Source organism: Onychomys torridus, chromosome 4 (genome assembly GCF_903995425.1).
Source record: "Onychomys torridus chromosome 4, mOncTor1.1, whole genome shotgun sequence".
NCBI classification, from domain to species: domain Eukaryota; kingdom Metazoa; phylum Chordata; class Mammalia; order Rodentia; family Cricetidae; genus Onychomys; species Onychomys torridus.
In genome coordinates this window covers 136,259,902-136,272,473 of record NC_050446.1, presented here as the reverse complement: position 1 = coordinate 136,272,473, position 12,572 = coordinate 136,259,902, and the positions used below count along the sequence as shown (strand labels likewise).

The 12,572-nt window shown below is 46.3% G+C and overlaps 1 protein-coding gene across 1 annotated transcript; it reads right to left on the bottom strand.

Annotated features, from left to right (window-relative positions):
- Positions 1-1,369: 1,369 nt before the first annotated feature.
- Positions 1,370-5,027, bottom strand: LOC118582102 (MRG domain binding protein). The gene is made up of 5 exons (XM_036184642.1): positions 4,692-5,027; positions 4,146-4,267; positions 3,144-3,225; positions 2,760-2,834; positions 1,370-2,389 (listed from the first exon to the last, which is right to left on the bottom strand). Exons 1-5 carry the CDS (start codon positions 4,837-4,839, stop codon positions 2,202-2,204), a joined length of 615 nt encoding a protein of 204 aa, XP_036040535.1. The 5' UTR covers positions 4,840-5,027; the 3' UTR covers positions 1,370-2,201.
- Between the last annotated feature and the right edge of the window lie 7,545 nt (positions 5,028-12,572).

The window sequence follows — 12,572 nt, the reverse complement described above, 5'->3', positions numbered from 1 at the left end:
GGTAAGCATGTGTCCGAGCAGAACTCCAGGTCATACTGCCAGGCTGTGACAAACTTTCATGCCAGCAGCATGACCTAGACACCCCAACCCCCTCTGGTTTTTTGAGATAGGTTTTCTCTCTGTAACAGCTTTGCCTATCCTGGAACTCACTTTGTAGACCAGGCTGGCCTTGAGCTCAGAGATCTGCCTGCCTCTGCCTCCCAAGTGCTAGGATTAAAGACATGCACTGCCACCACCCAGCTACCTAGATATCTCTTAAGGGACATAGGGACAGTCCTATTAGTCACAAGGTCTGAAGAACTCAGAACAGCAGGTTCATCCACATGAGACTTGTGAGGCAATGTGCCAGAATGGGACATTGGGTTATTGGGTGAAGCCTGCTTCTAGAAAAAACTAAAAATGGACTCAACAGATGTCTTGACCAGGCACTCCTGCACGCTCTCATGCCCCTAGATAGTTCTTTCAGATGGGTTTAGAAGAGTGAACCTGGTTGGAGAGAGGACTGCCTTCCTGATTATCACATACCACTCCTCAGGGGCACTATCTGCTCCCCAATTTCTCCTGCTGGTGGTAGATTCAATAGCTAGCGTTCTCCCACCAAATAAGCCTCTAGTAGTGAACACTGGGCAAAGACAGGATGGAGTGGCCCCAAGCCAGTTCCCAAACAGGCTGTAATGCTGCTTTCCCTGGCTCTTACGCTGGGGCACATGGCATCACTCCAGGTCTGAGCACAGTCCTCATCTCAGTCATTGTAGGCCTCTGTCTTCTGCTCCATTCCAAGACCTTGTCAAGGCCCTACGGAAAGGGACCCAGAGACTTGCCACAGCTGGTTTTTCCCAAGAGAAGACAGGCCAGGAGGCTAGATGAGCTCATCTGTGTCCACTTAAGATGCTTTCTGTGGTATGCAGGGAGGGTCTAGTGGTATGTTCATGGTGACTAAACTGTCCTGACTAGAAATGGTAGTGAGCTGGTATAGGCCAGCTCGGAGCCCAACACTGGGCCAGTTCTCATTGCCTGGGACCCTGCAGAAGGCAGGGGCGGTTTCAGTCACAGGCAACAGTCTCATCAGTACAGTGTGCTCATCCCATCCAACAGCTGGACTTGGTATGGAAGGACAATGGGTAGCAGCCTCAATTTAATGCCAGATAGTAGCTGGACAGGCAGTGGTAGGGACTAGGGGTTAAGGGTTAGGGTTGGGTATCCTGCTAGTCTGTGATGAAGGCTCAACACCTTACTGTGTTCAGTGATGCCAGGAAGTTGTCTAAATGCACTTACAGTTATGAGTCCTGAGGTAGGGGAGCCTTTCCTTTGTAGAAAAACAAGTTTTTAAAAACACCCATTTTAGTAGCAAATCATACAACTGCCAAGATGATTTTTTAAATGCTTTAATGTTCTGCAAATGAAAGTGTACTTCCACCATCAGGCCAGTAGCTCTTCAGCCTGACAGCTCTGCCTTTATTCCACATCCTTAATTGGTCTCTTCCAAGTTATTAAAATTACAAAAATAACCGCTAAAAATTCTCTGTATCTGGCATATAAAAACAAAGCCAGAGGTATCTCAGTAGTTACCTTAAAACAAAACATCTCAGAAAAAACACATCACAGGTTTAACTTCTGCAGTATTTTTCTTCATACAAAACACTAGTAAAATAGGCTTCTTAAAAATTAAATAGTGAAATACCAACCAAATTATATACATTGTTACAGTACAAGTGAATGAGGCAAAATATCCAGTTCCGTTTCCCAGTTGGGGAGGCCTTTTGTGCACAGTTTATGCTGTGTGAACTCCAAAGACACCTTTCCTGATGCCAGTGCACACTGGAGCTTCACAGGACAAGCAGATGCAAAGAGTGGGCACCCAGGGAAGATGAGCGGCTCCCTCCTTCAGAGGACAGTGAGGGTGGCGTCTTATTGCTTGCTGACTCTCGGTCCTCTGGTCCCATGCACCTGCTCCTCTCCACACACTATGGGCATACAGGGAACCAACCAGGAGAAAGCAAGAGGCTGGCTCAGAGGCTTCACCATCCAAGCAGAGTGGATGCTGATTTTTTAGACCAATCAGGTGCTCTGATGGTCTGATGACACAGGAGAAGCCCCCATTAGCATCTCTGCTGGATAGTCACATTCACCCAGGAACCTGAGAACAGGCAGTGAGGGCTTGCAGCATTGGAGCATCTTTGTGGCCACTGGGGCTGAGGTGTCTATGTTCGGCGCCTCTTGGCAGCACTGGGGCTGGAGGGATTGCTGTTGGCAGTCAGGACCTTGTCAGTGACCCGGCTGCGCTTCCTCTTGTCTGCCCCTTCTTTGCACCCCAAGTCTGAGGAGTTCTTCTCTTTGTCTTTGCTGGATTTTTCTAATGCTTTCCCCAAGCTCCCTGAAGATGAAAAAACTGAGAAACAAAATCATTTGGCTGAAAACAGAATATACAGAAACTCATTTCCTTTTTCCTAACGTTCCCCTGAGTAGTAGTCCTGTACAGCTGGGCTAGAAGAGAAACCTAGTCTCCCCAGGGGTCTTCTGTCTGAGCACACCTTAATGCTCCCAGGCTTAGCCTTGGTCTCAGGCAAAGGCACAGCTGAATGTTGGCCCCTTGCATGGGCCTTCCGGGGCCTTCCTACCTAAGGTGATCTGCCCTGAGTTCATCTTTAAGTACATCCTCTATCCCTCTGAGTCCATGGCTTCCTGATCTCACTCTGCCTGAGGTTGGCTTCAGGAGCGAGGAGATAGGGGGCTATGCTCCAAGGGCATTCCACACTTACCGTCATCAGCCCCATTGTGGGGGTCCACATCCTCCTTCATCTCCTCCTTCATTTCCTCTTCAATGACCACTTTTCCTGTGGAGGAGACAGCTGCCGTTCACTGGAAACCCACGGTGGTGGCCAGCGCTGGGGGACGGTCTGGCCATGACTGCTTCCGATTCTCGCTGCCCACACAGGCCTCGGCGTCCATCACGAGATGGCATCCATCAGGAGACTGCCTTTGAGCACTGCTCTCCCCAGCCCTTGGTTCCCAAAACCTCCCAGGTGCCACTGGAGGCAGGGTCTGAGCAGGATCCTTACACCTCCCTGGAGGCCCCAGACCTCCCCACCTTTGGCCTGGTCCGGCTTTTTTTATTCCCAGCCCTGATGGTGGCCGAGTCTCACCTTCTCGGACCTCCTGAATGATCTCATCTGGAAGGACAAAGTTCCTCTCTGGATTTGGGAATGGCAGAATCTCAGACTCGTGCTGCCGGCACAAAGCGTTTTGTATTTTCAAGAAACAAAAAACAGGATGTCAGCTCACCAAGATGTATAGGGGGAGCAGGCTGGAGGCTGCCAGCTGGTGGGGCTCCTTCCTCTAGCTTGCAGAGTCTACCTCAGCTGGGCTTTTCAAATGATTAGGTAGGGCTAGGCTAGCACCAGCCCAACAAAGACGGAGAAAGGGACCAGGTTTGTGCCACCAAGAGGATCCTGAAGACATGGCAGCCCTGACGATATCTACACTAGGACCTGACCTGGTTCACCACTGTAGCATTCCCACCAGGACAATGCTCCTCACGCACACCGTGACCACAGGTATCTACAGCTCCACCCATCCTGGTACCTAGCTACACGGCCGGTCAGACACCATAGACAAATCTGATCAGCCTGGTTACTAAGTTACCCTTGCATACCTGTCAGACACTGCCAGCTTTCCAAACTGGTTATCTAGTTACCCATCAGACAGAGCTATCGCTAAGCTCCCACAGAGGTGTTCAAATTCACCTCAGTAAGGCCAGACACACACACACACACACACACACACACACACACACACACCCCTCAGATAAGGTCAGCCTCCACCTAAAGTACTCTGGATCTCTACTTCTCACTGTGGCTGACACTTCCCTCTGCATCTCAGCACCCAGCTATTTCCCTGGAGACTTTTTGTGACCACCCAAAATCTAAAGTAAGTTCCCTGAAAAGTGGTCAGAGACCATTATTAGTTTGTGTTTTTCATAGTAGGACTTGAGCTTTCCTGAGGAAGGGGCCTCATCTACGGAGACCACCTCTGCTCTGCATAGCAAACCCCAAGTGAGCAGTGGGCTCTGTCCTGTACTACAGCTGATCATAGGAAGACTTGTCTCCACCTTCAGCCCAAGATGGGTGGGCCACGGTCCAACTCACCAGTGCCTGCATGTCATACATAGTGCTCAGATGGTCCCAGATGACCTTGGATGGGACCTGGCGCCCAATATTCTGGCTGAACTTGTCTCGAATACAAATCATATGGAAGTGTCGATTCACCCCTGAGAGGCAGGACAGTGGGTTAAGGGTTAGGGCAGCACCTCTGCGCAGAGCATGGATGTTGGAGCGGCAGGGGTATGAAATGGCAGGTTGGGTGCTGCAGGAGTCAGGTGTCAAAGGGGATAGAGGTGTCAAGGCAAGTGGGTGTTTCAGGGGCAAGGTGTATAGTAGGCGGGTCCAGGGCCAGGGGGATGCAGAGGCGGGGAGAGTGGAGGCGTTCCCTCGGGTAGGAGTGTCTCAAGGGCAGGAAAGCCAGGGCATCCCCAGGGGAGGGCTTCCTGGGCAGGAAAGTCATGGGGTCTTGGACTAACAGGGTACTCCGAAGTGGGAGGTCTCGTCTCGGGAGAGGTAGCAGGCTCCGCCCGCCCGCCCGCCGGACGGTTTAGCCCGCCCCACCCCCACGCGGGTGCGCGGTGCGGCGCTCACCGACAGGCTTGTGGCCCAGCATGGCGTGGAAGAGGCACACCTCCACCTCAGGGCTCCACACTACCGTTTCCTCAGCAGGGCTCGGCGCTGCCTCGCCTGGGCCCTTGTCGCCTGGGGCGCCCGTGCCGCCCACCTCGGCCTCCCCCATGGCCGCCGGCGAGCGACTAGCGCCCGGCAAGAGAAGGGTAGCGGCAGGCTCCGCGCAGGCGCAATCGGCGAGGAGCGCGCGTACTCGCTGGGCTCGGGAACGCGGCTTCCTCGCGTCCGCGCAGGCGCAACAGAGACTGGCTTCCGGTGCTGGCAGCGCCCCCTGGTGGTCAACCCTTTCCCTGCCTCCGGCTCGGTCCAGAGAGGAAGCTGGCACAAATCTTTAAAAGAACACCAGCTGGGCGTGGTGGCACGCTCCTTTAATCTTAGCACTCTGGAGGCAGAGGCAAGAGGATCTCTGAGACTTCCAAGCCAGCCAAGGCTACAAGGTGTGATACACACGCCCCAAAGTTAAATATGTTAAAAAAGTAAAAAGATCCCGGCTTCACCTGAGTTGGTAACTTGGAAAAGAACTCATGATGCATAGCCAGAAGTAACGGGTGCCAGAAGTGACAGGCTGTGTCCCCCTCTGCCAGTGATAAATTATATAGTATGTAAATTACATCTCAATAAAGCTGTTAAAAAACAACAACAACAACAACAACAAGCCAGGGGCTAGTGAGATGGCTCTTCCATTAGAGATGCTTGTGCACAGGAATGATAACTGGAGCTCCACACCTGAGTCCTGGAGAGGGTAGGAGAGAACCATCTCTTGAGAGTTATACTCTAACCTCTATATCCATACCATAATATGTGCACACTTGCGCACACACATACACACACACACACCATAAATAAGTACAAATAAAAGCCTGCTTTTGTAGAAGCGAGGTTCTACTTATCTTTGAGTGGCCCTGGCCTGTGTGCTCAGGACAGTCCCAGAGTCCAGGGCTTCCTTGGCATTGGAAGACAGAAATCTGGGTCCTTCCAACCTTGGCATCTACTACTCCTTCCATCCTGTCCCCACAGTTGAGCCCCTCCAGGAGAGGGTTGGTGATTAATACACTATCAGCCTTAATAAAGTGATCCCTCAGCTGGGGGTGATGGTGGCACACACCTTTAATCCCAGCACTCAGGAAGCAGAAGCAGGTGGATGTCTGTGAGTTCAAGGCCAGCCTGGGCTAGTGAGTTCCAGGAAAGGCACAAAGCTTCACAGAGAAACTGTCTTGAAAAAAAAAGTGATCCGTCTTTGAGGTCTGAGTCACCCCAGTCAGCTGTGCATGAGCTCTACCTGCCACTCATAAAGTCTACTCTACTGACTCATTCCTCAGCTATGCCCTCCATGTCTAGGCTTCAGAATCCCTTTCCTGACTGCTGCCTCTTAGCTGTGCGACTGAGAGGTTGAGAGCCTTTGTAAGACTGTGTTTTCCTGTGTGCCATGGAGCCACTGCTACTTCCGTACTCTCGGTACTGATAAGAATTGTCTACTGGTTGCCACTGACCTTGGAATCCAGTCCTGGCCCCATACCTGCCCCTCATTCAGGCCTGTAATCAGACAATGCTCACAATAGTGAGCAGGGCACCATGGAGGGTGCAGGCTCTGGCTAGCTTCATTGTCTGGGACAACTCGGGGCTCAGAGCCAGTCAGAAGTCTGTAGCCAGGCCTCAATTTTCCCACTGTGGAGGTGTGGCTGGTGAGAAGAGCCCCTACAAAGCCATGGGGGAGATGCAGCCCAATGAAACTTCATAATGGGCCTGGGGTCACTGCTGTCATATGGAGTTATAATACACCTGGGAGTTATGATACCACAGAGCCTGTGCCCTTGCCTCTGTCTGTCTGGAATGCAGAACTTGCCTTAATTACTATAAAGCTGGGGTGAAGCATAATCTGCCACCTGGGACCTGCCATAAAATAAGTTTCCAGCCTGAGACCTACTACACATTAAGTGCCCAGGAGCAGGTGTTCAGAATTGTATCATGATTATTCTCTGGACACCCGGGGCATGGGGGACCCTGCTGCCGACAGCTTCTGGCTCTGGTTCACCTTATTCTCACCCTTACCAGATAGGATCCTCTTTCAATTCTGAGTGCCTCCTTCCACAGGGAGCTTCCCTTGTGTCACCCCTAGCCTCCCCGTCCTAGCTGGTCCTCTGTTCTGTGTGGCCTTTGTGTACTACTGCACTCAGATCATATCCCACCAGACATGACATCTGCAACACTTGACTGTCATTCTAGACATATTCTGGAATGTGTGCCTGGGAATCAGACTTGATGCCTGTAGACAGGTTGAATGTTTTAGGAGATAATGCCTTCATTCTTTCCTTCTGTGAAGCTGCAGCAGGTCTCTGCAGAACAGACCCCATGCCAGGTAATAGGAAGAGACTGAGCTCCGAGGTCAGCAGCTAGGACTCTGTCTACTGTCTCATGACCCAGCTGACTTCCTATTTTCTTTCTTTTTTTCTTTTTGGTTTTTCGAGACAGGGTTTCTCTGTGTAGCTTTGCGCCTTTCCTGGATCTCACTTTGTAGACCAGGCTGGCCTCACAGAGAGCTGCCTGGCTCTGCCTCCCGAGTGCTGGGATTAAAGGCGTATGCCACCACTGCCTGGTGACTTCCTATTTTCATGAACAGAAGAGACAGCTAGAGCTAGACACGTGTAGGATCTGGAGTCTAATCCCATATATTTAAGAGGAAGCTGTGCTTGTTCATTTTGTAGCTCTCCTGTGGTTGCTTTCTAACAAGGAGCTGTAGAGGAAATTACTAGCCCTTGATCATATGTGTGCTCCTGCAGCCTGAGTTCCTGTGTTTCCAACAAGTTATCCCAATAAGTAGCTTCAAAGTGAATTCATACCTATTGGGTGCCGAGAGGCTCATTCAAGTCTGCCAGAGGAGTCCCTTTGGCCTGGAGCAGGTGTCTGGGGAGCACTTCACCCACTTGTAAAAATTACGGGTGAGCTTTGCTCACATTTGTCTTCTCTGTGAGGTCTTCAGGCAGTTCCAGGGTGCCAGGACTGTGACTGGCTTTGTAGCATGGCTCCCTTTTTCCCCAGATGAGGTTAGCATATAAAGTGGACAGTGATAGCTGCTGTTGGGTCCACTAGCCAACTGGTCAAACTTTTCCTCATTTGTTGAGATCCTTGTTGCTCAAATCTCTTTTATAAGATGGGTATGAGTGCTGGAGTTCTTTTTTTTTTTTTTTTTTTTTTTTTTTTGAGACAGGGTTTCTCTGTGTAGATTTTGTGCCTGTCCTGAATCTCACTCTGTAGACCAGGCTGGCCTTGAACTCACAGAGATCCTCCTGGCTCTGCCTCCCGGAGTGCTGGGATTAAAGTCAAGTTGTGTGCCAGCACCGCCTGGCAAGTGCTGGAATTCTTGATCCCAGGGGTGGAGGGTTTAGACTGGGCCCAGATATTGTGTGATATTTTGTTTGTGTTTTGACAAATAGAGCTTGCCTGAAGTCAGAGAACCGAGCTAGTCACTAGTTAACTATAGAGGTTTGTAGGTCTGTACAGAGAGGAGGCAGGAAGTGATAAGGCAGGGCAGAGACGGGATCTTGGCCTTTTTGGTCAGAGGAACTGGAGAGGCAGGAAGTGACTGTGGCTGCTCCCCTGCTTCTCCGATCTTTCAAGTTTTTACCTTGATATTTGACTCCTGGTTTTTATTGATAAGATTAATTACATTTACGCATCATCTAGTGTTCAACTTTTGGGGCAAAAATTCACAAAATAGCCACTTGCCAGTGACTTTGCAGCCACCAGCACATGCTGGAGCTGAACTTGGGAACTGCACCCAGTGTGGTCACTGTGCCACTGGCTAGGTTTTCTCTTTCTTCCTCAAGCCTTCTCAGGGAGTGGGATTTTCCTGTTGTAGCTTTGAATACTTGGGACAGAACTGAAGAAGCCAGAAAGAGAATTGCGTCATCTACTAAAATTGTACAAGGCCCAACAGAAACCTTCACTGAATTTTTTTTTTACAAAGATTGACTTCAGCTGTAAATAGAATGATACCAAATTCAGAAACTAGACAAATAATAACTGAATCTTTGGCTTTTGAAAATGCTAATTCACAACGCAAAATGGTAATTAGGCCTTTAAAGGCAAGGTCATTACCCATAGAGAAATGGATGGGAGATATAGTCAATATTGAATCTCAAAACAATAATGATGCTTAGATAGTAGAGGTGATTTCCAGAGGCTTGAAGAAAAATCAAAATGTCAGGTGTTTTAATTGTGGCAAACAAGGTCACCTAAAAAGGGATGGTAGACAGGGCATTCTTAGAAACAATGTTTCTTCTAACCCAAACAGAAGGCCCTTGCCTTTTGGAGTATGCAGAAGGTGCAAAAAGGCTGACAATGGACCAATGAATGCAGATCAACAAGGGGCAGACAAGGTAATCCTTTGCCATTGGGAAGCACCTTAGGGGGCCTTTCACAGGTCCCAATATCAAATTTGGTTCAATCATTCCCTGTCATCATGGGAGAAACTCCTCCCCAAAGCAATGAAAGGACCTAATGCCTATGGTTAAAAAAAAAAAACCAAAAAAAAAAAACAAAAAACCAACATACTGCTCTGGATGATAGAATTGCTTTAGAAGATAAAACAAAGATTTCAGGAGAAATCATAAAGAAAATGTTTTGGCAAACTTCTATGAATGATCAAGACCAAAGCTAAAAATATGAATAAATGACACTGTAATTGAAAGTCTTATAGATACAGGGGCAGATGTAATAATAATTACACCAGAATCTTGGCATCCAAAATGGCCTCTTCAGGAGGGAAATGTTCAGCTTTTAGGGATTGGAACTTTATTTCAGATAAAACAAAGTGTAAGAAGGGTCAAATGTATAGGGCCAAAAGGACAGAGAGGAAAATTAAAGCCATATGTGGCTAATATAGCAATGAATTTATGGGAATGAGATTTGTTACAGTGATGGAATATCCAGATAACATTCCTCCAATCTCAGAAACAAACCATAACTAATGTATGTTTCTGGGAAAAATATTAAAGGGTATTATAAAGAATAGTCACTGACCATTCAGGTTGTACAAGAACAGGGCAACAACAGCTATTGATCTTTCAAAAGTACCAACAGCCCTACTTTTAAAATGTTTAACTGGCAAGAACTTGTCTGGGTGGTACAATGGTTTTTGGTACCAGAAAAATTATAGGCCTTAGAACAACTGGTACAGGGGCAGCTAAATGATCAACATATTGGAGAATTGACCAATCCTTGGAATTTTCCTGTATATATTATTAAAAAGAAATCTGGAAACTGGAGAATGGTAACAGATATAAGAGTTATTAATAAGGTGATTCAGCCAATGGGCTTTTTATAGCCTGGAATTCCCCTGCCTTCTCTATTACCTAAAGGATGGTCTATTATAGTTATTGATTTAAAAGACTGTTTCTTCACTATACCTTTACAAAAAGAGAATAGAGAAAAATTTGCCTTCATGGTGCCTACTTATCATAGTTCTCAGCCTTTTAAGAGATATCATGACCATTCAATGTAAACTAACTTATAAGACTAACAAATGCTTTTCATTTGATCAGATATAACTTGCCAAAAGGGAAACTCCCAAAAGTTAGGGTTGGGGCAGGGTTTTGTTTCTGTCTCTCCAGGAGAATGAAGGCATTCAGCTAAGGAATCTGAAGAACACCAGACAAATGAGATATGTAAAGAATAAGGATGAATCATGTAGAAAAAATGTCCCAAGAAAAAGAGTAAATTGTCTTAATGGTATATCACATTTTCAACAGAATAAAATTTCATAAATCTTCCCAAATATTTGTTTCTGCTGTTCTCTACAGACACATAATGCAAATGGTCTGTGGTAGTACCAGTTCAACTAAAAATTAAAGCTGGCTTTGGAGTTGGAGCATGGCTCTCTCCTCTAACCCCAAGCATGCTTGTTAAAAGAAAAATCCAAAATCTCTGTCTCAAGTCAGAAGAGTCACCTGATGTGGGACAAAAGAAAAACCAAAATTAAGGGACTATTCCATTGCCACTGATCTCATAATCCTTTGGTTTTACTCTGACTCTTTAAAACTTTTCTTAAATATTATCTCAAAATTTATAAAATTTATATATATATATATATATATATATATATATATACACACACACACATATACATATATACACATGTACACACACACACACACATATATATATTAAACTTTTTGTCATGATATTAATGGCCATATAGAGTACTAATCCTAGAAAAAGGCTTCATCTAGCTTCCTGTACATGATTTTGGGTTTGAGTCTCTGTCAGTTTTCTGCTATGAACGGTGACCAGGCTTAACAGCAACCTTTGAAATCTCTAAAAGGAGGCAATTCCATCTGGACTATGATAATGCCAATAAGCTGACAAACACCACCTAAAGATCAGCTTTGGACTACAAACTGCTCAGGATAGTTTCTTTTTAAAAAATTTTTAAATTTTCAATTTTTTAAAATTATTTTTTGGAGTTGAGGACCAAACCCAGGGCCTTATGCTTGCTAGGCAAGTGCTCTACCACTGAGCTAAATCCCCAATCTCTCAAGACAGTTTCAAGGTGACTAGCTGAGATGATCCAGCCTTGCAGACTACTCAAACAAGGACTTGAGAAAAGCTCTGCACTTCCCATTGCACAGAGACTGGACAACAAATGCTGCAGCCAGCTCTCCCAGGACTTGACCAGTACCCCAGTTTTCTCAGGGTCCCCTGAAGATGCCACTGCCCCCAGACAGCAGAAAGCAATTTTAAGAACATGACACCTGTATTCCCAAGAGGTGGGGTGGGTGATTTCTGGTCATTCAGTGGGTTATGGATATTTGTTACTGTTTAGGGAGATTGGTTACAAATTGTTATTGGTAATGGTCAGGAAAAAAGCTGAACAAAGGAAATTAGATTCAGGGATTTTGTTCTGAAAAGAAAAAGGGGAGTATAGAAATGATAGAATAAAAGTGTAGATTATTTAATCTACTTTTAAACCAAAAAAGCAACTACTAGTCTTAAATAGTTTACATTGGTTTTGATTTTTGTGTATTGATACAAATATGAGGTTGTTTTTGTTATACTGTATATACATGTCTACTCTTGTTTAAGGTATTTTTGTATATTGGTACAAATTTAAGGTTATTTTTGTTAGAACATACCATATATACATTGCTGTGGGATGTCTTTCTGTGTGCTGTGAATATGTGTTACTCCCATTGGCTAATAAATAAAGCTGCATTTGGCCTATGGCAGGACAGGATGGAGCCAGGCAGGAAAATCCAAGAGAGACAGTGAGAGGAGAAAGGAGAGTGAGAAGGAGATGCCAACCCATCATCCAAGGAGCAACATGTAATGGGATGCAGGTAACTCCATGGCCACGTGGCAACATATAGATTAATAGAAATGGGTTGAGTTAAGTTATAAAAGCCAGCTAGCAAGAAGCCTGACCCATAGACCATGCAGTTTGTAAGTAATATAAGCCTCTGTGTGTTTACTTGGGACCAAGTGGCTGCAGGACACAAGTGGGAGAGATTGGTCTCAGCTGCATGGCTGGGTAGGACCAGAGAAACTTCTGTCTATAATACATTTTGTTTTGTGTTTTGTTTGAGACAGAGTTTCTCTGTGTAGTTTTTGGTGCCTGTCCTGGATCTTACTCTGTAGACCAGGCTGGCCTCGAATTTATAGAAATCCGCCTGGCTCTGCCTCCTGAGTGCTGGGATTAAAGGCATGCACCACCGCTACCCAGCTATAATACATTTCTACTCTTATTCAAGGTATTATACTATGCAGCTCATTTAACAATGTAATGTAAATTTCTACTCCTTGAAAGTTATTATTACAAACTACTTAGGATAATAAAGAAATGAAGTC